Below are 24,516 nucleotides of genomic sequence, written 5' to 3'. Positions count from 1 at the left end.
TCTTTCAATTATCTAATCGCCTACAAAGTTCCAATACCAAAGAGCATATCAATAATTTCATCCCTGATTTAGATATATATTTTAAAGTATAAAATATCACATCATTCAAATGTTTTTTCTAAATCCTACTATGGGCAATGCCATTTATTACCTGTGTAACCACGGGTGTTATAAACGCTTGTACTTTTGTAGATGCTTCATGGAGTACACTAGGTAGCTAATAGACTACTCTTTGCAAGGAGGCAGGAGGCAATGAATAATGTTTGTAAAATCTGAGAAATTCCTGTATAGAGCAGCCCTAATGAAAAGTTCATTAAATATATAATACCTTTTAACTTTTTCATTTAAAAAATATTATCTTTAAATGTCTTATCTGTATTTCAAGTTGCTTTTGGACTTTTTAGGTTGATGCACTGGAACTTCAAGTAAAAGAAACATCGGAGCGATTGAAAGAATCAGAAGAGAAAAAAGAACAGTTGGAGAAAGAGTGCAAAACCGCCATTGAAAAGGTAAATCCATTCGGGAATAATTATAGAGTAGTAAACTTACTTGCTTACCTTGCAAATGTTATTGCTAAATAGGCCTAAATTAATTAATTGTAATTAATATTTTGTTAATCAAAATTAAAAATTTAGCTAACTTATAGCAAGTGTTTAAGACTGTGGTAAATAACGTAAATAGGAATTAAGCGCTGTGAACAATGCTGGCACACACCTTCCGTTGAATATATTGTGAATATCGTAGTCTTTGCTTTCTAACAACACGCACTCGTTGACCATCTAGACAAAGATCACTGCTCAGTTGGATGGCGATATCCGGATCACATCTAATCATCAGACAATACACTTAATATTAATAAATATATGCAATATCCGTCTTATCCCTTCCAGAACATTAGCGGATATTGGAGAGAGTTGTATAAACAGTGTGTATCAGCCATGAACTCAAGATTATTACTTCTTTGAATCTCTTGTAGCTGTACAGTCGCCCACCATGGTTCCAGCAACCTCACCAATAACAGATGCAGAAGCTACGAATGTGTTCTCTGATGAATGTTCCTTGGCGTCAGGGTCCTTCAGATCTGAAGCTGAACACCACGACCACTTGCATCCAGACATTTAAGACTTGATTTTGATATTGCATTAATGAATCTACTGCTGCAATATCTACAAGTTTTACATTTTAATGTCAATGAAACACAACCACCAAACCATCTGAGTATAACTATCCTGTACAGGTATGGACGCTGCGAGAGATCATAGAGGAGCTAGAATCCCAAGTGTCACGTCACTGTGAGAGGGAGGCTGTGTTGGAAGCACGGTTGGTGGAGACGCAGACTCAGCTGACTGAGCAGGTGCGCAGCAACGCAGACACTCTGCAACAGTTGCACAATCTGCGGGACTGCACAGACACCGACGAGGAGCAGCCAGTGCAGCAGAACAGTCGTGCCAGTGTTCTCAGACAAGTCAAGTCTCAGGTGAGCAGGAATTTTTGTTTGCTCATGATTCTAGTTTTTACAATGTAGTATTACTAACTCATGAATGTTATTTATTTTAGTACTGTCATCTCAAGGAATCCATTAAAACTGGTTTAATATTGTTGTTATTATAAATTATTTAATTATTTATTTAGTTATGTATTGTTGTATTGTTAAAAAAATTATTTCATTATATTATTGTTAAAGTTGATAAGTATTTAATGCATGTTATTTATTGTTATATATTTTATTTATTTAAGATAATTGTTTCAAGTTGTTTTTAAAGCAAGCTAGTCTTATATAGAAAGGTAGAGAATAAGTCAAAACAACAAATAGCAGATCTTGACAAGAAACAAGGAAAACCAGAGTGTAATATGGAGAAGACTGACCAAGGGACAAAGTACATTGTTATCTAGAACAAGTTTATCTCTATGAGCTGCAGACAAGCCAATTTTTCCTGGCTTTTGCAGCAAGCTTTGTTTATGAAATGTTGTAATATTTTTGAGATTTTCCAAATAAATAAATAAATTGAATTGATTGACAAAAAAAAAATGTGTGTTTTGTAATTACATTTGTTTTTCTTTCTATACGCAAGTGTATGGAGAAAGTATTTTTTTTGTCAATTTTTTCTAAGTTTATTTCCTTTTACTATTCAGTTCAAACAGAATTGTTTTTTGACAGTTGAGAACACTGGCCAAGTCCATGGAGCGCCACATCAAGGAGTTAGAAGCTGTCAATATTCATGTGTCCAGCGCCAGTCTGAGCTCACCATCGGAGGATGTTTCCATCAGGTTTGTATTCTTGAATCACATACTTTATAGAGTCCTGATCATCCAAGCAAAACCGGTTGTGCCAGCAAAGACTGATAACAGAAAAAATTATAATGATTGTAAACATGTTAATCATTATTGAAGTATACCCGTTTTCAAACCATTTAGAGCCACATGTTTGTAATAAATTGGAAATGCTACCTTTTTCTACTTTAATACCATCATTGATTGATGGTAACCCATTGGCAGTAGGACAGTTGGGTAACTGGAATCTCAAATAAGTAAAAATAATTCATCAGAATTTATACAAATTGATGCCCATGGTAATTTTGTACCACAATGCTAGTGAAAAACATTTTTGGAATCCTTTGTCAAACAGAAAAGCATTTTCTCTATCTGAATATTTTAAACGCAGGGACCAGCTGGAGGTGCTAAGATGCTTGACGCCGGAGACCCACTGTCCTCCCTCCCCTCCCTGTCCCCCCCTCGAGGAGTTTGAGCTGCTCAGTGAGAGACTGCTGCGTTACTCCCGTGCTGCGGAAAATGTCATAAAAAAACTACGAGACCGTGACATGCAGATCAACAGGTTGAGGGCTCAAAATGAGGTGAGTAAAGCTAATAAGTGACTTTCTTACTTTTTTGCTTAGTCTGCCGGTTTGCTGCAGCGGGTGTACTTTTTGGATACACGTAGAATCGTTATCATCCTTAATGTTTTGTAAAATATGTAACACCATTGCTGTCTGATGATTTTTCAAATTTTGGTTACAATAAAGTAGTTCATGTTCTTCATCAAGATTGAACTGAAATTTGGTTTTAAATATTATTTAATGTGAGTTGGTAGCTACGATTGGTAGCGTGTCAGATTGTGAAACCAAAGCTGCAATTTTTTTATGTTTTCCACTTAAATTTTTTCTAAATTTCATTCTTGTATTTTACTGGCTCAACTTTGGCTTTACTGTACGTTCCACGTGTTTTCATGTGGACGGACAAATGCAAGGTTAAGAGAGGCTACCAACCTCTTATTACTTTTTAACCGAAAATTCAGCTGTCTGTTTGGTTTTTTAGGAAGAGCTATTGCAATTTGAATCTGAGAGATAAGAATATTTATTCTTTAACATGCTTCATTTAACATGTTTCAAAAAATCATGCTTTAAGTAACGAATAGCAGTAATCAACAATAAAACAATTCTTGTTTATAACTTTAGAAAATAAAATAATACAGCTTATTCTCATCATATTTCTAATAATAATTGTTTATCTTCATGACTATTTTTTTTTTATTCAGGAACTACAGACAGAACATGATGTCCTTCAAAACCAGAGGGAGAGAGCTCTCATGCAAGTTGCATCACTGACCAACAAGGTACCAACTTTGATTTCCACTCTGAATTCTGTAATAAAATGTTATACTCTTATATCAAACATAATATTTAAATAAATCTTAACCGCAATGTTCATTCCAATAGTTCCATCCAATATCCAGTGAGATTTCTTCAATTACCAGATTAGCTGATAAAGGAATTTAAGAGAATCAGTTTTGTGGACACCCTGTAATAAATTCTAGTTTACAAACTTATTTTCTAAAAAAATGACAGCATTATCATTCAATTGACTAGTTATTGTAAACTGAATCAATTTACACGGGGAAAGGATAGCTACCTGTCAAGATATTGAGCTCAACTTTAAGATAATTTCATATGTTCAGGTAGAGGAGCTGAGAGTAAGAAGTGACAAGGAGATCGCCTCAGTCACCCAGCCTCTCACACAGAGGGCATTACAGTTGGAGCAGCAGAACAAGGAACTGTCTGAACGGCTGTGTGACACTCAGCGCAAGGTACCTGCTCCAAACTCTTTCTAAAATATGTTCAGAGGTACCTTAAGTTTACAATTGGGTACCAATAAGGTATCTGAGCAAGCAATAGGGTTTGAAAACCCCAACAATGTGGCTAAAATGTCTAAGTGATACACTGGTGAATATCAATCAGTCTATGAGTCTAAATATCACTTTAAGAGTTGGCAGGAGTCAATAATTTTGCATTTTTGTTGTCCGTCAGATGCCAGGCTAAACAGTGGTTGTCCTAGAGCCGATCAACAAAAACATGCGTTCACGTTGAAGCCAGAGCCGTCTTTATAAAATGTGAGGCCTCGTTTAACAACCTAAATTAACAACCTAACAACCTAAGGGATAACCCCAGCGGAAAAGGGGATCGGGGTTTGTAAAATTATACTTGCAAAGTCGTCATTTTAAGCATTTTGACGAAGAAAAAAATGAATCTTTTACACTCTGAAAATGGCCGTTAATATTATTGCTAATATATGTTCCAATTCCATAGTGCATATCATAAATATTGTCATTAACCTAAGTAAGGCTAACTTAACTGTAATTGGCCTGGAAATTGAGAGAAATTTGGAGAACATAGGTTGTGTCACATTGACTATGTTGTTGAAGATTTTGTTAAGTGTAGTGTACAATAATGGAAATAATCAGAAGACAGAATACCTACTTCTGTAGTCTGAATACTTCTAGTAGTATTCCTAAAGATAAGAATACTTCACTGATGAATTTACAAATCTACACAGCCTACTATGTCACTTTTGGTTCTAGCTGATTTCTAAATTACAAAATATCCTCTACTGTATAAGTATAAATTTAGGAGCCAATGCATTTTAAAGCTTTAGAGGATACTACTTACTGTACTGCACTTTACTTTCACAGCTTGAGAAATTGAAACAAAAGCTAGAACGGTCTGAAGGTGTGATTCAGAGTCATGAGTCGAAGATCCGAAACATGTCAGATCATCAGCATGAGCTTGTGGAGAAACTAACCCGAGACCTGGAGACAATGAGGGCTGAGAAACTACAGTTGCAGGTGAGAACTAATAGTAATGACGGTTGTTTTGTTATGACAAATTTCCTAGGGTCTGTGATCTGTGAGTAGCCTATGTGTAGGCCCATCAGCTTTACAATGTTTACTTGTTAAAATTGGCTGCCCTTGTAAAATTGAATTTTGCTAATTACTGTTACTGTAAATTCCACCAGATATAAAATCGTGGTCTCAACCCATTTCCTTTTGTAGGCTACTAAAAATGTTAATATCAAAACATATCTTTTCAACCAGTTGTAGTGTAGACTAGAAAACAATCCCTTCATATTAAAAATCATTGTCGTAAAAATTATTTTGATAACCTGACATATCCTCTTGGACATATCGGAAAAGGTGTTGTTAGCCTATCTAGCACTACAACGAAATCATAAATAAATGTCATGTTTGGGTTGGTTGGCGTATAACATTGCAATTCTGTTGATAATTCAGGAATCCATTAATATTTATATCTTTTGTGAGCTCAATCAGTATAGTAGGAGGATAAAGAATTCATACCTCAGAAATCCAAGTATTATTGTAAAAAACAATTAGTTTCAGCTTAGTTTGTACAATGTTGAGGCACTTAAAGGGTTTATTGTTTAACAGGCAATGGTGGAGAAGTACCGCACTGAGGACAATGTGAGCTTCCCACAACTCATTGAAGTCATGTTGGCGGAGAAAAATGCAGACATAGACCAGCTGCAGCAGCGAGTGGAGGAACTCAGTCAGGTAGACATTTTGAAGGGAAAAATAACTTTTTGCAGGGAAAAAATTTACTATACCTCAGAGCTAACCGTAGGTGGTACGGGGTCCTGTAAAAATATTCAGACTGGGTCCCTTATTACAAAAATCACCCCCCTCCCCCCCCCCACCCGAATTGCCATACGTTTGTTTCCTAACCGTCATGACAACCCAATTATTATTGTACTTGCAATAAAAAATCGTAATACGTTTCCTCACAAACCTTCCCCACCATTTGTTGAAACAACCTTGGTAGGTTTAGGGGAAATATGTTCAGCCGTTGTTGGGGGATGGTGTAAGAATTTTACATGGAAGCTGATACCAAAGAGCTTCACTCAAAAAAGGCCAAACTATCTAAATCCCAAATTGAATGGATATGTTTCAAAACACCCTATGGGTAATACCCTACAGTACTATACTGAGCAATAAATTAAGGAAATCAAAAATCCTTTATTGTCCTTGAGCAAAACAATCATGCAAAAACAATTGCATACCATAATATGTGTTACATGGTCACATATTATGGTAACATAGGGTTACACATTAACCTTGTTAGACTAGATTAATAAGCTAGCTAATACATATAATTATGTATACATATAATAATGCAACAATGACATCAATATGTAGTAGAACCTTGATAACAAGACTCTCATGGGGATTGTAAAATAAGACTTGTTATCAAGGTTGACTTCTTATCGAGGTTTGTAATAACATGTGATTAGGGGTAGAATAATTTTAAGAGGATTTGAAAATGACACTTGTTATCAAGGGTGACTTGTTATCGAGGGTCTTCTTATCAAGGTTCCACTGTACTGAGTAACGCTAGACAAACGGGTTGCGTATGACTTGTTTCATTATTTTGATGTGTGATCTACCGAGGAAAAAGTAGTGTTTGTTTTGTCAAGGTGCTTTTCCAAGCCATCCAAATTCGGAAAGAGAAGGAATACTATTGGCCTAAAATATTAAAATCCAACCTCCATTTTAAGAAAAGTGTACATATTAATCTGGTGCTTAAAAAGGTCCAGTTTGTTTTAAATATGTTTTTTTTTTATTGTTATTAACACTTTATGTTAACAGCAGGATCAGTCGTCTAAGAGTCTGTCGTCCAAGTCGCGAGGTCTGAGAGTGAGTTTCGCAGACAGTGTGGCTCAGTCTCAACTGGGGGAGGGAGAGAGAGTCCGAGACTTCCGTCACGACCACAGCAGCATACGGCCCATCTTCTCCACGCCTCTATCCATGGATGTAAGTATTTGTGTTTTTGTCACCAATTGTGTTCTACACCAATTTTTCTATGTTTTTATTTTTTTGTAAGGATTGATGACCTTGATAGGATTATTATTCCTGTAGTTCAAAACAATGACATTTGTGTCCAGAATTTTATTGTTCTCAAGATTGAACCAGCAGATTTAAAACCACAGATTTAAAAGTGAGGACTATTTCTGCTTTTACTACTTAAACATTTATAATGGGTTGAAACTCCTAGTATTTTTATACAGGGTGATTGGTACTCAGTGTGACAAAACTTTTTTGGTGTAAGTACAAAGTAAATAAGGTGTGATGATGCATATCAAATGTTCCAAGTTTCAAAATTAGCTTCCCAAAAAATTATTTTATGTTTTTCAAAAATAACCATACTTTTAAACTTAATACAGCGATTTCTCAATTGCCTGTATATGGATTTGAGTAGATAATGTCATTTTCGTGTTCTACATTAAATTTTGAACAAGAATAATGGCAAATGACGGAGGATCAGTTATAAAAACTCCATTGTAAATAGATTCAAAGATAAAAATTAAGATGTTTGATAAAAATTTTAAAAACAATGGTCTATTGCATTTTTCACACCCTGTATACAAGAAAGTGTCGGAATATGTTAAAAACTGCGTCATTTTATAAGCTTTCCAACCATATGCTAAACTATTGAGGTTTAGATATTTTTTTGTTTGTTTTAGTGGTTTGAATACCAGAAAACAGGGAACTTTTTTACTGTTTTTACTGTTCAAGCTGAAACAAAAATACAACTTTTGCTTAATACATGCCGACTTTCTATGTTTTAAATGTTAAAGACACCATGCTTTGTAGTCTTCAAACCATTAAAGCGTACATAAGCAGACATAAAGCTCAATAGTGTAGCATATGGTTGGAAAGCTTATAAAATGGCACAGTTTTTAACATATTCCGACACTTTCTTGTGTACAGGGTGTAAAAAATTCAATTGACCATTGTTTTTTAAATTTTTATCAAACATCTTAATTTTTATCTTTGAATCTATTTTCAATGGAGTTTTTACAACTGATCCTCTGTCATTTTCCATTATTCTTGTTCAAAATTTAATGTAGAACACGAAAATGACATTATCTACTCAAATCCATATACAGGTAATTGAGAAATCGCTGTATTAAGTTTATAAGCATGGTTATTTTTGAAAAACATAAAATAATTTTTTGGTAAGCTAATTTTGAGACTTGGAACATTTGATGTGCATCATGACACTTCATTTACTTTGTACTTACACCAAAAAAATTTTGTCACACTGAGTACAAATCACCCTGTAAGATTACCTACCGTGGGGTCTAAGACTTTAGTTTCAGGGGTGACTAAGTTTCAGTTTAGCAAAGTGATTTTCTGCTTTATTATTTTTACGAGTTTCTCTACAAAAGAATAATTTCTTGAATATTGTTTGGTTTTGGCTGTTGTATTGCTGCAATGAACATCACGGCAATTTTATTTAAACACATGTATAAAGGTAAAGGTATAGTAGGATGAAAGCCAAATACAATTTATAACTTTGTATTTGTATATTTTGTGCTCAAGAAACGACAAAACAGACTTCTTCACAATAACTTAACTAATCACATTGATTTGTGGCCTGAGCTTTGGAGATGTCTTTAGAACCCACATATTCAAAGAGGCTTCAGCAAGTTTATCCCATTTTATTAGCTCAGGGTCACCAAGTAAATTTCAGTTAATTGCAATACTTTTAATAAAAAACTCTTAGTTTTAAGTCAAGTACAGACAAGAAGTCAATGTTATCTCTTGAAGAGATAAGCGGTGATTAATATTTTGTGATTCATTTCAGTGTTAACGATTGTTGTAACAAATGCATGGAAATAGTTAATTGCTAGGAAGTCATAGTATTTACTTAACAAAACAAACCAATGGATTCAAAATTTTCTTTCATAGTAAAATAATTTCTCATTTTTTAATGTAAGAAACTAAATAGTGTTAATCTATGAATAGATTTTGTTTACCCTGTCTTTATTTTAATTACCATGGACTCAAAGAAATAATCACAATGAAGATTGTAATTAAGTTTTTTGAATTAATTAGCAATGTTTCTAAAACTTGTTGATTTTGATTTAATTTTTAATTGAAATTAAGTGGAGTTAATGTCTACAGGAGGGCGGCAGTCGACTGGTGCCCAGAGTGATTGGAGAAGACTTGAGTAAGATTCCTGAACCTGAGATGCATCTATCTGCGTCTCCCAACAGAGCTGTAAGTATCCATTATGTCTACATCAATTATACTATCAAATCACTTTATTCAACAACAGGATTAATACAAGAAATACATACATCAGACTTCAGAATCATTTTTCCCTGAATTGACTACAAGCCCATGCTTGGGAACAACTAAAAGAGAAATTTAAACTGCAATAAAAGCAGACGATATGAGAGGTTCATTTAACTATGTACTTTATGAGTAAATAACTGGCAACAGCTAGTTCATATAGATAGGATGTCTGCTTTAGTATTGAAAGTTAGTGGTTTAACTAAATGCATCAATTTTTTGAAGCAGTAGGTTGTCGATATTGTTAAGAGCAAATGTTTTGAAGTGTTGTAAAACAATAATTGTTCCGTAGACAGAAGAGTTATGGCTATGGGTTGTTTCATTTGAGAGCCAGTTAGGGCCCAAGTAAGATGAAGTTTACGTTCACACTACAGTGAATTTCAATCAAGCAAATGGGAATTTTCTTAGTATGCAGGTTTTTTGCAACATGGGTCATCAGTGTTAGAAGCAAGATTTGTAATTGAGACTAAACTGGATAGCACTTTTAGTTTCACATCTTTAGCAATGGTTTTATCTTTCTTTAATCCTTTGTTTATTTAAACATTTGTTGTTGGCTAAAAAAGACATTTGTATCTGTTTAGACTCAACTAGAAAACGTGCTTTCTCAGCTCAAATCAGAGCTGGAACAGAAGACCCAAAGACTCCTGGAATGTGAGGTTCAGCTACACGAGTTTCCGTCAATCCAACAGAAACTGGACGATGCGAGAGAGCAGCTAGAGTCATTAGAGGAAGTCAAACAACTGCTGACTGAGAGGGAAAAGGAACTGGAAGAAGTCAAGACGGAGCTTGCTGTCAAGGAGGAGGAAAATGTGAGGACAAGAGCTGACGTGAAGGCTCTGCAGGGTATCATGGAAGAGCTGCAGCAGAAACTGAAAGAGGCTAAATCATTTGCAGAGTTCTACGAGAACAATCCAGCGGTGAATGAACTGAAAGAGACAAGTGACAAATACAAAGAGGAATGTGACACTTACAAAGCACAGCTGGCAGAATTGAGGAAAGCTTTGGACGGAGGAAGAGCAACGCAAGAAGACTTGCAGAAATCCATCACAAAACTTGAGACAGACAAACAGAACATTCTGTCAGACCTGGTGATGACAAAGTCAAAGTGTAAATCCCTTCAGGAAGAATTAGAGAGTGCTGTTGTCACAGCCAAGGAAAACAGTGAAAAAGTCGAGACTTTGAGAAGAGAGCTAGAAGAATCCCTTGAAGATAACAATAAACTTTCTAAAGATTGTCAACGTTTAAAGAAGAACGTAGAACAATTAACAAGAAAACAGAAAGCTGAGATGAAAAACATGTTGAGGAAAGATTCTGATGATGCGATCAAGTTAAAAGATGAATTAGAAAATTTGAAACTCAGTAATTCTGAGTTGCAGTCTGAAAATGAGAGTTTACATCAAAAATTGGAGGAAGTAGGAAATAACCTAGGGTCCCTTTTGGAAGAAATAAATAAAAAAGATGATAAACTTCAACAACTTCATAATGAACTGAGAAGACTGGATGATAGTTATAAAACACTTAAAAATGAGAAAGCGTCAACTGAACAGTTTCTAAACAATGAAATAGCAGTGCTAAAAGTTCTCAGGGATGACTTAAATAAAAACTTAGTGTCTTTAGAAAAACAAAACAATGAACCTCGAGAAATTGTTGCTGACAAGGATAGTTTTGAAGGTTTGAAAAGGAAGTATGAATCTCTAAAGAGAGAATATGAGAGACAAAGAAGAGCCAGGCGGGAAACTGAAAAGAAAAATCTGGTGTTGAAAAATGAATTGATGAAAGAGAAAGAGTTTTCTGCTCATCTTAGAATGAAACACGGGGAAAACAAGATACCAAGTCTTGTGGTTTCCAAGAGTACATTGGTGGATATCCGTGGAGAGGGATCAACACTTACAAGTAAGTTGAATTTGCTTACTTTTACTCCATTAACATCTTAATTTTTGGATGTTAACGTAAAGTAAGAGTTGTTTTTATTTTACAAATATTGCAAACACCTTTGCTAGTTTTTGATGAAATTAAACAATTCATAACAAGCAAAATCGCTTATATTGTTTTACAAATCTGGTTTGACATTTATTTTTAGTTTGATCACATCTTAAAACGAACTTGAATTTTTCACCATAGTTGTTATTACATTTATTATTTTTATTGGTTAACATCTGTCATAACCTCATAATAACTGGTAGGCCTAATATTGGTTTTAATCAAATTTAAAATAAAAACTTCAATAATATTTCATGAATTTTTTTATGAGGCCTTTTGCCAGCTATGGCATCATCAGACACATCACAAACATTGAATGTTATGTTTAAGTTCACAATAATAAATTTCAAAATAAAAAACACCTTCTATCATTGTTTTATTTTTTTTGGTTTCAGATTCATTAGACGATCTGACTGATGAAGTACAGAAAGAGTTAAATGTTTCAGCACGACTTGACCAGACATTGTTGTCAGAATTGCAGGTACAGTAACTTATTTGTGTTTCTTCTCTATCAAGTCAAGTAAAGTCAATAATTTATTTTTACATAACAATATTCGGAACTAGCGAAGCTGGAAAACAGGTAAAATGTTCACAAACAATAAAAATACCTAGCCGAATATAGAATAAAGTATTTAAAAAGCTCACTCACTCCCATAGCCATTTATGCCCAAGGCGGGATTTGGCCGCACTAACAACTGCTCTCCATCTCTCTCAATCTTCTGCCTCTTCCACTGCTGCTCCCACTTCTCTGACATCCTTGGAGACACTATCCCACCATCTCTTCTTGGGCCTTCCTAATGGTCGTTTCCCTTCTGACTTTCCTATACTTGCTTCTTTTAATAGTGACCCCCGTTCTCTCTGTAGTGCGTGTCCTGCCCACCTTATTCTCCATGCTTTCTTGTGTGCTACTACATCATAATCATTATACTATACATATTCTTTATCTACCTATTATGCCTTTTTCTCCATTCTCCATTTTCTTGTTTTGGGCCATATATCATTCTTAAAATTTTGTTTTCTTCTTTTTTGTTTAAAATCCAAGTTTTAGCTCCATATGTTAATACTGGTCGAATTATACTATGATATATTTTTATTTTCGTTCTATGCGAGAGAATCTTTGAAGTCAAAAAGCTAGAATCTAAAAAGCCAAAAATCATACAAACACATCATTTAACAAATCTTTAAGTTTATTATACTATACATTTTATTAATAAGCAATTTTGTAATTACTTTTTAAAATTTTTAGAAATGTTTATTGACTTAATATCATATAGTTTAGTATACTTATTTTCCTCTAGATACTTTGGAAAGGTTTCATGAGAGGCAAGTGTATGAAACCTTCTTGAGTCTTTACTTAAAAGATCAACGGTTGAAAAATTTATTTAAATTATTCTAATTGGTATTCATCTGATGAGTTTACATAGAAAATCACATAAAAAGGCCCACCTTTACATAGAGTGTCTCTTATTTCTATTTCCTGTAAGTAGTTATCCAACAAATATGTTAAGCCAGATGTTGCACATGTGTTTAACCATTGTCTGTATGGCAGACGAAAGCAGAGTTGGAGATGGTACCAGCTAACCGCAGTGATGTGATGCCGCCCAGGACTGAATTTCTCACCACTCGTCTCGCAGAGGTATACAAAATGTCAATCAACTTATCTTATTATAAGCTATTTTTTATATAATTGTCAAAAGTATTGAATTATGGATATCTTTAATATGCTTTGTTACATAACCTGTGTAATAAGATCTTATGCAAAAGCTGTTTGCCAATAATAATAATGTAGGCAATCATCTTGCTAGTTTTAAATTTAAAGAAAATATATTTAATATGTGATTGGTGTTGATGATTTGTGTTAATGGATTCAACCATATTTTGTTTTCTTACAATGTAAAAGCCTTACATAAATTGCTAAAAAATATTGCTGAATTAATCTAAGATTCTGTTCACAATAAAAACACTTAAGACTGGTATTCATTTGACACAAAACAAAAACAGATTTTTTTGTGATCACTATTGCTTCAGAACTATAGATTGGCTTATATATAACACATCCTTTGCTGTAATTCAGAAGCATTAATGGGAAAAACTAATCCCCGTCGTAAAGGGAAAGCGAAGTGATTGTATCATAAATCTAAATTGATGGGTTTGATAACCGAGACGCCCTACGTCTTAAGGATTTCTGTTAAGTAATAAGATTGTTTAAGTAAAATCATGAGTCATATGTTGCAAGAAACCCAAGTATGTTGATGGGTTTGATGGTTATGTCACAGTTAGAGGCTGCCCTGCATGTAGAGAGAGTGATGGTCAATGAGCTGCGTGCCAGGTTGGCCGAGGAGAGGGGAAGGTACCTGGAGCAGAGTAAGAGAGTGGGGGAACTACAGGAGGAGGTAGCAGGACTACAAACTCTCAACGACCAACTCGAAGACAAGTTTAAAGGCATTGCGTGAGTAGCCGCTAGATACTTTAGTGATCTAGATTGGTGTAGAGAAGATAGTTCCTACCAGAGCTTGAATATTGGGTTGCAAAAGTAATCTATTTACTGAGGTGTATGACTTTCCTGGTCATCCATCTCATTTCCGTGCATCACATAGAACTAAGGTACAAAAAAAGCATTCAATGGTACACTTAAGTGGTGTATAGCCCCTAGTCACTAGTGTTAGGGTAAACGCCACCTCCCTCGCCCTCGTGAACCACAATGCTCACGGTGGGGTAAAACCCTGTGCCCTGTCTGACAGTGCTTGCCACTCAGTCTTTTCCTTGCTCATCACAAGAATATTTCCAGTGCAACATACTAGAGAACGGTCGTCCCATAAGTAAGTTTCCTCCGTACCTTACTTCTCTGTGTCTGCATTGTTAAGTGCAAAACAAAAAACAGTAAAACACTAGTATTTATTTAGAGATGTATAGTAAAGTACAACAACTCTTGTTACTTTTCAGCCACCAATTGGAACGTCAAGTGGATGGAGTGAAGGAACTGATAAGAACTGAACCGTTGGAAACAAGATCTAAAGAGAGAGAGGTAAAGTCCTGTTGAATAACTTTTGTAAGAACATACACAATCAGAATACATAATTCATGCCATTCAGTTCATAACTAAACAACCAGTCAGTTAAATGATTGTACAGGGTGCGACAGCATAACTTCCTGTTTTCAAAACATAATAAAACCCATTATATAAATAAACAAAGGGTTTTATTTTACTAGGTATTGTAAAACTGTATACTCCCACCTTGCAAACAAGACGAGTGCTCCACAACAACATAACTGACTGAATGGCGTACATTTAATAAAGAAAGTTACACTGCTGCACCCTTTACATTCCATAATAAGTTATAAAAAACCAGAAATTGAACTTTCTAAGCTTCCCTTGTAAAGGTCATTAAGTTCAAGTTGTGATTGTTTATCATTTACCCTTGTTCTGTCAATCTAGTTGCAACGGCTGCTTGAAGAGAATCAGAGTCGGATGAAAGAGTTGCTGCAGGAGAGAGTGTTCAACAGGAACCAGTTGATGTACCTCAATGAGGAACTGGCCAAGGCTAAGGCAGAAAAATTGACAGGAAATCATCTTGCTGGCACTGAAATGGTAAGATGCATAACCGATTTTCTTGTCATCACAGTTATGTTTGGTAAAGAGAAAGAAATCCCTGCCTTCTAACCTTGCTCAGGCGGTTGTAAATATTACAATACTACCATGAAAATAGGGCGTTTGCCCATAAATTACTGAATGTTCAACCGATTGATGTGATATTTAGGTAAATTGTTTGATATATGCCTGGGTAGGTTTCTGTATATTTTTTTTATATTAAATTCTTAAAAGGCTAACTAAAGTTGTATATGCCATGATGAGTGATGGTTTCAGATGGGTTTGCAGCAAGCGTTAGAGAATCGCACTCGTGAGTTGGAACAGATGCGGCAGATGTTAAATCAAGCAAACCTCAACACTGAGCGAACTGCTGAGCAGTTACACTCCAAGGTAACTGACTAACCTGCATGTTAGCGAAATTCCTATAGATATGTAACTTGTTACTTTCAAATGTTGAACTAACTTAATATTTCACTCAAAGAACGTATCTTAGATGGACCATTTTGGTATACTTCTTAAAGTGTTATAAATGGTGATTTTATATCTTATTTTTTAACTTTACACCACATTATAACAAAATTATCAATCCTTTTAGCTCCAAGATCTCCAAAGTCAGCTTGACATTGAAGAAGGGTTAAGGAAAACGTTAGAATCCAAAATAAAATCCATCGAGCTGGCGGAGAGAAGTAGGCACCTCAGAAGGAAGACTGCTGAAGAAAAACTGAAAGAACAACTAAACCAGGCTGAAAAAGCTAAAGTAAGAGTTTATATTGAGTTTGCTTAGCTGTACTTTTGATTAAAAATATATCATGTTTAACACTGTAATTTGATATACTTCTTGTATTAAAATTTCATGGTCCCTACATCGATTGGGTAAAAAATTTGGTAGTAGGATCTTCCTTGCTAATACTGCTTGATAAGTTCTATGCAAAGTAGATTAACGTTATAAAATAGAGAACTACCAACCATGAGGAAGGTTTTTTTATGACTTTAAGTAACATAGATTCATTCATATTTGGTAATATTAATATAACAACTACAACTGTGTAGTTGTGATTGTGAGTTGAGTGGACACAATGACATTTAATCTTTTTCACCAAGTTTTTTACCTTTGTTTACCATTTTTAATGTGACTATTTATCAAGTATCAACTTGTTTCAACAGAGAGAGCTGGAGAGGGAGTGTATGGCTCTACAGTTGAGACTGAGACAGAGTCATCTACAGATAAAGGCTCACACAGATGATTCACCTCTGGCTCTCAGGCTTAGGGTGAGTTGAGAGTTTACATTCCATGCTATTCAAGGGATTATTACAGACTTTTCCCATCGGGATTAGTAGAAAACAATTCTTTGTCCAGAGATCTAAAATATGATCCGGTCCTCAGGAGGAAAATTACCTAAAACATAACCAAAATTAGTGCGCAAAGTCTGAAAACTTTGGTTTTCACTATTCTATGGATTGTTGCAATAAAAAACAAAGTGTTCACAAAGTTTAAGGCTCTGGAATCTGTTCCTATTCTCAGGTGATAAAGAATCTGAAACATGGCATATTAATGTTACACAGTGTCTTTAAAACTTTGTTTTAGCAAATTGTATTTTAAATTGTGATGGAAAATTAAATAATTCTTTAAATAATATTGACTTAAAATGAACCACAATGAATGAATAATATTGATTAAAAATGAACTACAAAGGATATGTATTTTGGTTAACAACATTAAAAAAATGTTTGCTACCTGAGCAGAATAGATCATAGTTAAGGAGAAGAATACTTGTTAACTACTAGTTTAAAGTTAACTTGTGCAGTTTTTCAATAAGTACTTGCAAACTGTTTTCTACTACTGTTTACTTCCCATCATATCCACTTATTTGTAAACGATCACATTATGGTTCTTTTCCCTTAGGAGTCCAACGTCACAGTTGAACGATTGGTTGGTGAAAAGGAGGATTTACTGGCAGCCAACACCATTTTGAAAGAAGAAAAAGAAGACCTTTTGAAAAGAAGGAGGGAGCAAGATGAGATCATTGAAGATCTTAAGTCTCGTATTCATGCGCTTAATATTAAGGTAATCAAATGATTGTGTTTTTTTTTTTTTTTTCAACATATAAAAAGGATTCAATTGTTATCAGTCATACAATCTATTATGAAACACTCTCTAAGGCCGGCCACACACAGAACCAGGCAAGGCGGGGCGCGACAGGGCATTTTGCCCCGGGGCGTCTTGTGCGACGGGAATTGCACGGGCGCTTATGGAGCTCCACACACAGGACCGGGTGAGGCAGGGCACGTCAAAAAGACGCCCCCGGGCGCCCACAGGACAAAATGCGAAGGTCTCCAAAATTATGCCCCGAGGCAAGTCGCTGCCGGGCAGAACTTTCTGCGCATGCGCGGTCATGTGATTTATTCCCTTACGGGCTAATTTTGATAAGGATTATTTTACAACTGATACAATTTACATACAAGAATGTAACAATTTATACGACCAAAGATTACACCCTTTGATAAGACTACAGACCAGTGATGATATTACTACAGTAGTTGAATAACTAATAATTTATCTTGGTATTGATAACTGAGGAAAGAGAGGGCCAACGTTCATATCTTAAGGGTTTCAAAAACCACTCCTCTGGAGGTATGACTTTGAATTTTGTTTTCTATTCTGCTCCCAAGTATAAAGTCAAATTTAAAAGTTGGCTAAATCGGCTCACAGCTCAGAAATAAAAAAATCCTATATTAATTTTCAGGTTTATGGGGGCTAAACTTTTTACTTGACGTGCCCTGCCTCATTCTGTGTGTGACAGGAACAAGACAGGGCTTAAGTCAGGCGTCTCGTCGTGCCCTGTCGCGCCCCGACCCGCCTGGTTCTGTGTGTGGCCGGCCTAAGGCAACATCTGAAAAGTCAATTTAGTCAATGTTAACTTGTTAAAAAAATGTACACCTAAGTTAACATAATAATTTCATTGATTAAGTTAAACCTTAACTAAATTTGATTTAGTTAAACATAAACCCTGGGTTGATTCAACTTAAACCTAAATCTACAGGATTGTGGTTTTTGTTTTTTTTCTGACAGAAAACATATTTAAATTATTCTTGACAAACATTTATACCTCTAAAACACAACAACAATAACTTTACAACTTACAACAACTTAACAACAATACAACTACAACAACTACAACTTTATACAACTTTACAATAGTCAGAATCCCCAATGAAACAAAAAGTGGCCCACAGTGGGCTAACCTCTCTGAGTCCGTCAAAACACTCAGCTTTTTCTGTTTGGTTTAATTTTTTCAATTCTTACATATTTGCAGGTTGTGGATGGTGGAGTCGATAACCTCAACGCAATGTTTGCCGCTGAGCGAGCTGCGTGGCTGCAGGAGAAGGAGGCTCTGAAGAAGTCACTGGCTCGCTCACAGAATCAAATTGGCAGTGGCACAGACTCATATAACGGATTCACCAACTCCACTGTAAGTATTCTACTACTTTCTACTTCAATACAAGAAGAATTTAGTGCTTATATTTTTGACCTCAGGCTTTTGATGATATTGATTTTGCTCTACCTGAGTTTGCTGACTTTTAACATCTGACAACAATAGCTCTCTCATTATGCAAACAGCTGATATTTATCACTGGATTTTTATAATTTATTTGTTTTAATGGGATGATGTTTACTCAATATTACTACCTTTGTGCTTGTTGGTTTCAGCACCTGCTCCAGAAGTACCTGAAGGCGGAGAGTCATCGCAAGGCGCTGGTGTGGCAGAAGCGCTACCTGATGGTCAGTCTGAGAGGCTACCAAACAGAGGAGAGACAGACAGTGGCTGCACTGTATAGGTTTCCTGCGCCCTCACCCCCGCCTCCCCCCACACCTGAGCATCGATTTAGGTCAGCCCATTAACCTTTACAGCTACCAGTGCACCATCGCTAAAAATTTTCCCGAATGTTTCGCCATATGTTCGGGTCAGATTGCGACCACAAATGTTGACAAATGTGCAACCCGAACAACCCCAAACTAACCAAGTACACTATCGATGGGCTAACTTTGGCCAAACTATGCCTAACCCAATATTGCGCATTCCCGGCAAAACATTCGTGCAAAAATTTTTTGCAACATGGATGCTAACGTCGAAGACTATTCTAGACAATTTCTAGAATTTCCAATTGGTGCTAGTAGATACCACTTGAATGTATCCACTTTTTCTTACTTCTCTGCGGCTTAAACATTTTAAATTAATGCTTTTTTAAATACATGTATACAATTAAATTATCCCACGGCCACAGAACAGGCTCACTATGGTATAGTTCCAAAAACAACAGTGTTTCCTCATTAGACCACTCCATACTTTGTACAATTTATCTCTAAGATCTAGTAGTAAATAATGAAAAGGTACCAATTAAAAGTAACTTTAACTACACAGCCACTGCAGTAAATACTGTAGACAGAGAGCATCCGTGACTACAAATGACAGCAAGTGTGTACTTGCTATGTTCGTGCCTGTCATTCGTCCTAGTTCGTCTCCTCTGATCCGTGACAGGAGACCGCTAAAAAAGCGAGCACACCGAGTACACTATCACACTCCTCTTAGTTTGTCTACATTCGGCAATAGTGTACTGCAGGCATACCAAATAGCTTGTAGGTCATATGTAAAGATATAATACAAAAAGATAAAATAAACACTAGCTCTTTAGCATCCGAGACCTTATCTTAACCGACATTCTGAATTAACCGTCGCTCAAATTCGTCAACCTGTGCCTGGGCAAAAATATAAGTCAGTTTAGCCACCCTAAATTTCAAAACTGGTTGGTCTAGCTAACAAACCATATTTTTTTATGAATTTTTGTTTACAAGAATCCTAGAACAGTTGGAATATGTGTCTAGTTTCGAGATGGAAGTTTCATTTATTATTTAAAAATTGTAGTAAGGAAGGGATCAGTTTGATAGCATCATCGAATAAGCATGAGAACTCATCAGAAAAAAAAGAGATCAATAACTCTAAACATACACCATAAAGTAATGTGTATAACGAGTAGTATTGCAACACTAATGTCGTGACTGTAATGACAATTGCTTTGCCGAACCAACATTTAAGTCAGATTTTTTACATTACAGAGTTGCAGTATGTACAGTAAGAGCCGTGTTCCGCATGCAGTTTTTGGTGGATCATCGCAAGCAAACGTATGACAATACTTGTCGTCTGCTGCAACGAGCTCTCAACTCCGCTAGAAACGGACCCTACAGTGGTAAGGCTAAAGGAAAATACTGTGTGTGCTCGTTTGAATAGAAAAAGTTAAAATGGAACAAATCGGTACATGGTTTCATATATAATGTACTGTTATATTTATTTATTTTCCCATATATTATTGTAATTGTCATTTTGTCAGTATGAAAAATACCAATGTTGAATTTTAAAAAATGCAACAAGTCCATTGTTTATGACGTTATAGTTTTGTCAACATCATTTAAGAAAGACATTTTGATCATTTAGTGCCTTCCACAATCTCTGGACTTATATCAATACATAAATAGGCTGACACATTCATCCTATGGAAATTTCACTCTTTCTAATAATGAAAACACTAGCCATATTAGCAGCATCAAGTATCAATCAGTTTTTAATGTAAATCTTTTGCACACATATGAAAGTAGCTGACAGTATGCATTTACAATGTGACCTTAAACAACAGTATTTGCTTTGCTATTGTTTAATATTTTAGTCCTAGTTTAATCACTGCATGGTTAATCCTCTAACTGTGAATGATCGTGTATTTATTTGACACAGTCACTATCAAAGGATGCATACCTTATTTATACATACAGTGTTTGTATTTAAGGTAAAAATAAACTAACTACACTGTCTGATAACAATCATACTTTTTCAGCAGAAAATATTACAGAACTTCAAACATTGTGGCGAAGAAATAACGTGCCCTCATCAAGGTAGGTTAAATAAAATAGATATTTAAATGAAAGTAGTTAATTATTTTTCTTTTTAAGTAACCAGTTTTATTTAAGTATTTAAATTAGTTTGTTGTCTCAGGATACAACGATTAAAGTATACCCTGCATCATACTTCTGTGTGGTTAAAGTGAGATATTGCTATAAAATAAATGAATTAGGTTAGTTGCCTCAGGAAGTGTGTTTGGTCAATGGTTTTGGTTTTACTCTCAGTCGATTTTGTAGCCCGGCACTTGGATCTCGACTGCCTTTCGCTCATTTTTCTTGGTTGAAACCATTTATGAGTTTGTCCACTCTGCCTTCCGATCGTCATTAGCCGCAGGGTGAGTTGCTGCATGTACTTCATGTTGACACTTGGATGTGCCGAGCTCACTCGTCAGTGTCAGATTGTATATTATAACACATAGTCGCTTGATGCTTCTGATTCCTCACATTTATACTTTACAAATAACTGCATTGTATTGAACAAATTAATGAAAATAAGACGGTTAGAGAAGTTAACTCTAGAAACCTGAGTCTGTTGGTTATTCATCCCCAAAAGTTCCAAAGAAATAATGGATACAAAAAAAATCATTAGCAATATAGATTCAGTTGACTTAAGAAACAACACAAAGTTATTCTCCCCCTAACCGATTGTTGTTTTGGTATGCCTACTAATTGTTACACGCTTTTGTACAAGTACTGTAAATATGTAATATTTGCATTTGAAAGTTTTGCAGTGTTTGATTTTACATTATCGTAAATTTTTGAGCATGTTCATTCAAGTATTTGTTTTTTAAAAGCTGTTAACTAACCCTTAGATCTCAGTATTGAAACTGCTCAATATTTCTAAGTTCAACTCCTAAGAAATATTTTTGCAGAACTATGAATGCAGGCAATTATAGAGGCAATTTTTACCTTGAAGCTTTGACTATGCTTGAAGTTAGCAAAACATTTAATGCTATATTATTTTAATTCATTTTGTAGTAACTTACAATTTGAATATGTGGCAACACAACGGCTAAGTAATATTGAAATATTGATGGATCATTCCCTTGTTTTTACTATCCACCAATTTTTACTTGAAAATGTAAGTACAACAGATGACCAAAGAGGTGGTATAAGCCAATAATTTTTGTGGTGTGTAAAATCACAAAAATAAAACATAAATTCTCAAGAAAACAGTGCAATATTGAATATAGTTCTACTACAGCCTAACCAATTTAATCTAGTGTATTGACTATTTTAGTTGTTTTCAGTTTCGAGTTTAGACTAGTGGATCAATATCTTTTCACTCCTATTATCAAGCAAATTGAATTTTCACTAATATAATCTATTGTTGTAGCCAAAACCAGCAGCCTGGCAGCATTGCTCAATATATCGACCGGTTCAACTCCCTTCAAGACAGAATCAAAAATGCACTCTCCACTTCCTCACAGTAAAGACTGATTCTACCTCAAGTCATCACAGTATTATTTTTAGTGCTTCGCATTTCCTATTTTGTAGCTAGAGTTAACCACTACTGAGTGCTCTTTTTTATGGTTTGTATAATTTATCGTGATTGTGTATTTATGTAGTTTGACTTTTGTATCGATCTTATTTATTTGAATGTTTAACTCCTTAAACTTAAGCTCTCTCAAAACTAGTCCTAGCATTACTTAGTATCTTCCATGAAGTGCACAAAAATAAATTGTTATACAATGTTTTCATATTTAGTTTTACAGCAGAATGTTGTGTAAAGTTAGATTTAAGTTATAACAACAGTTGAATGAATTAAATAGTATAGTTTAATAAGTTTGCAGTTTTTATTGTAGGCCTACTTTGTCCTTTGAATTGCAATGCCAATTGTTTCAAGTACTCTTCCTCTCTGCGTCTTCATAGTATAGAACCTATGTCAATTTTTTTGAATCCCAAAACTCTGTTGGTTCAAACTCAGTGTCTTCTCTTATTCAAGGTTGCTACCAAAAATGTTGCCATACAATCTGCTAGATTGCTGGTCAGGAGTGTCGGCTTGGGGGGGGGGGGGGGGGAGCCTCCACCCCCCAGAATCTGGAAAGAGAAAAGTTGGGAATTTCCTTCCCACGAGTTGGGACAGTTGGGAAGTCAGAGATACAAGACAAATATATTTTTAAACAAAATAAAATATAAATATTTGTGAAAATCCATCAAAGATTAAAACTTCTTTGACTTTGACAAATAAACTTGATGTTTCTTAAACTTGCATTTAACTTTGTTTAGGCCTAAACATGCCTTATTTGAAGAAATCAACGTTACTAACGAACAATGTAACGTTGTTTTGTGTCAATAAATTGATTTGATTTGATTTTGATTTTGAAATCATTAACCAATTAGCGGTATAGTTGGGTCCGCGGAATTGACTAACTCTGGAACTCGCTAACCCCATGTTAAACGCCCTATCTTCAAATTTGGTCAATGAGAGGAACTCGCTAACTTGTTCGGTTTCGGAATTGGCTAACTCCGGAACCCGCTAACCCGCTATAGAGCCGGGTTAGCGAATTCTGTCCTCTTACGGAAGTCGCTAACTCCGTCCCTCGGCGGAACTCGCTAACTCCCAATCAGAAGCCTCGCGGGCCGTCCAATAGGAGCCAAGCATGAAGATTTTTGGCCAGCGTTGCCGAAAGTGTAGTTAGTACCTATATCGTATCGGTACCATAATGTCGTATCCTACGAATAATAAGGAGTAAGAGCAATGTAGTCGATAAAATAAATATATTTAGAAGTATGTTTAATATTATTCTTGTGATTATTAGGACGGAAAATGCATTATAGTCTTACCATAGACTAACCAACACAAGAAAACTTTACATCCCATTGTAAACTTTGAAGCTCGTTTTTCGTGTCTAGTTCATGTCCGGTAACACTGATCGCTAGTGTCGACGAAATTATGTTTCTATTATTTTATAGTTAACTTCATGATTTGTTCTTTACTGTTTGGTTATATAACTAGGGGACATGTTATTAGTTGTGATTTTAATGTTTTATTTGATTAAACGAGGTTTTAAATGACTTAAAACAAGAAACAATTGTAAACAAAACACGACCTCTAAAGACAGTGCACCGGACAGTCTTCAGCTGATCCATAAGGATGAGAAATATACTAATAGGCCTACACGGGATTGTTTTATATGCGGGTTTCTTATTTAAATTTTAGTTTATTGGGATGCAAAAAGATTAATTTAATGATTTTATTTGGATCTTTTACATGTTATGAAATATCTATTTTCGTAGTCCGCCATTTGTTTCTTTTATTCGAATAAATACCATTTTGTGAACTTCTGCAAATAAAATTATTAAGTTCTTATTTTATATACTGGGCTTGTAACCTTGAATCATGAAATTGAATCATAAATCATTATAAAATTTACTCGTTAAACGTCATTACAGAAATACATTGTAGTGGTAATGTATTTTTAAATAGAGCTAGTGCTACCGGTATTGAATTTAAATAAATATTGATCAATATATTATAAAGTGGTATGCCTTATGTATTCATGGATTGCATCAAATCATTGGTCAAATCAGGAAAATCTGTCAAGTCGTTGAATAAAAATCGTGAACTAAAAT

General features: G+C 35.1%; 1 protein-coding gene across 5 annotated transcripts in view; it reads left to right on the top strand.

Annotated features, from left to right (window-relative positions):
• Positions 1 to 22,725, top strand: part of LOC129004904 (pericentrin-like) — an 87,371-nt gene extending 64,646 nt beyond the window's left edge. For 2 of the 5 annotated variants that reach the window (XM_054433603.1, XM_054433598.1), the window contains 25 exons: positions 405 to 509; positions 1,238 to 1,477; positions 2,159 to 2,268; positions 2,663 to 2,852; positions 3,533 to 3,610; positions 3,953 to 4,081; positions 4,964 to 5,116; positions 5,717 to 5,839; positions 6,932 to 7,096; positions 9,254 to 9,349; positions 10,006 to 11,317; positions 11,800 to 11,885; positions 12,954 to 13,040; positions 13,681 to 13,853; positions 14,348 to 14,429; positions 14,841 to 14,993; positions 15,270 to 15,383; positions 15,589 to 15,750; positions 16,158 to 16,262; positions 16,897 to 17,058; positions 18,308 to 18,463; positions 18,703 to 18,881; positions 20,107 to 20,237; positions 20,877 to 20,934; positions 22,277 to 22,725. In XM_054433603.1, the coding sequence (XP_054289578.1) occupies positions 405 to 509; positions 1,238 to 1,477; positions 2,159 to 2,268; positions 2,663 to 2,852; positions 3,533 to 3,610; positions 3,953 to 4,081; positions 4,964 to 5,116; positions 5,717 to 5,839; positions 6,932 to 7,096; positions 9,254 to 9,349; positions 10,006 to 11,317; positions 11,800 to 11,885; positions 12,954 to 13,040; positions 13,681 to 13,853; positions 14,348 to 14,429; positions 14,841 to 14,993; positions 15,270 to 15,383; positions 15,589 to 15,750; positions 16,158 to 16,262; positions 16,897 to 17,058; positions 18,308 to 18,463; positions 18,703 to 18,881; positions 20,107 to 20,237; positions 20,877 to 20,934; positions 22,277 to 22,373 (4,446 nt within the window). In that variant the 3' untranslated portion in view covers positions 22,374 to 22,725. Of the gene's footprint in view, positions 1 to 404; positions 510 to 1,237; positions 1,478 to 2,158; positions 2,269 to 2,662; positions 2,853 to 3,532; positions 3,611 to 3,952; positions 4,082 to 4,963; positions 5,117 to 5,716; positions 5,840 to 6,931; positions 7,097 to 9,253; positions 9,350 to 10,005; positions 11,318 to 11,799; positions 11,886 to 12,953; positions 13,041 to 13,680; positions 13,854 to 14,347; positions 14,430 to 14,840; positions 14,994 to 15,269; positions 15,384 to 15,588; positions 15,751 to 16,157; positions 16,263 to 16,896; positions 17,059 to 18,307; positions 18,464 to 18,702; positions 18,882 to 20,106; positions 20,238 to 20,876; positions 20,935 to 21,177; positions 21,276 to 22,276 lie in introns of all 5 variants that reach the window. The other 3 variants (XM_054433601.1, XM_054433599.1, XM_054433600.1) reach the window with 3 other exon arrangements.
• Positions 22,726 to 24,516: the final 1,791 nt, after the last annotated feature.

This window comes from Macrosteles quadrilineatus, unplaced genomic scaffold (assembly GCF_028750875.1).
Source record: "Macrosteles quadrilineatus isolate MER2022 unplaced genomic scaffold, UCM_ALF_1.0 Scaffold_12__1_contigs__length_5162894, whole genome shotgun sequence".
NCBI classification, from domain to species: domain Eukaryota; kingdom Metazoa; phylum Arthropoda; class Insecta; order Hemiptera; family Cicadellidae; genus Macrosteles; species Macrosteles quadrilineatus.
The sequence above is the reverse complement of the archived record's forward strand: the minus strand, read 5'-3'. Positions and strand labels throughout refer to the sequence as shown.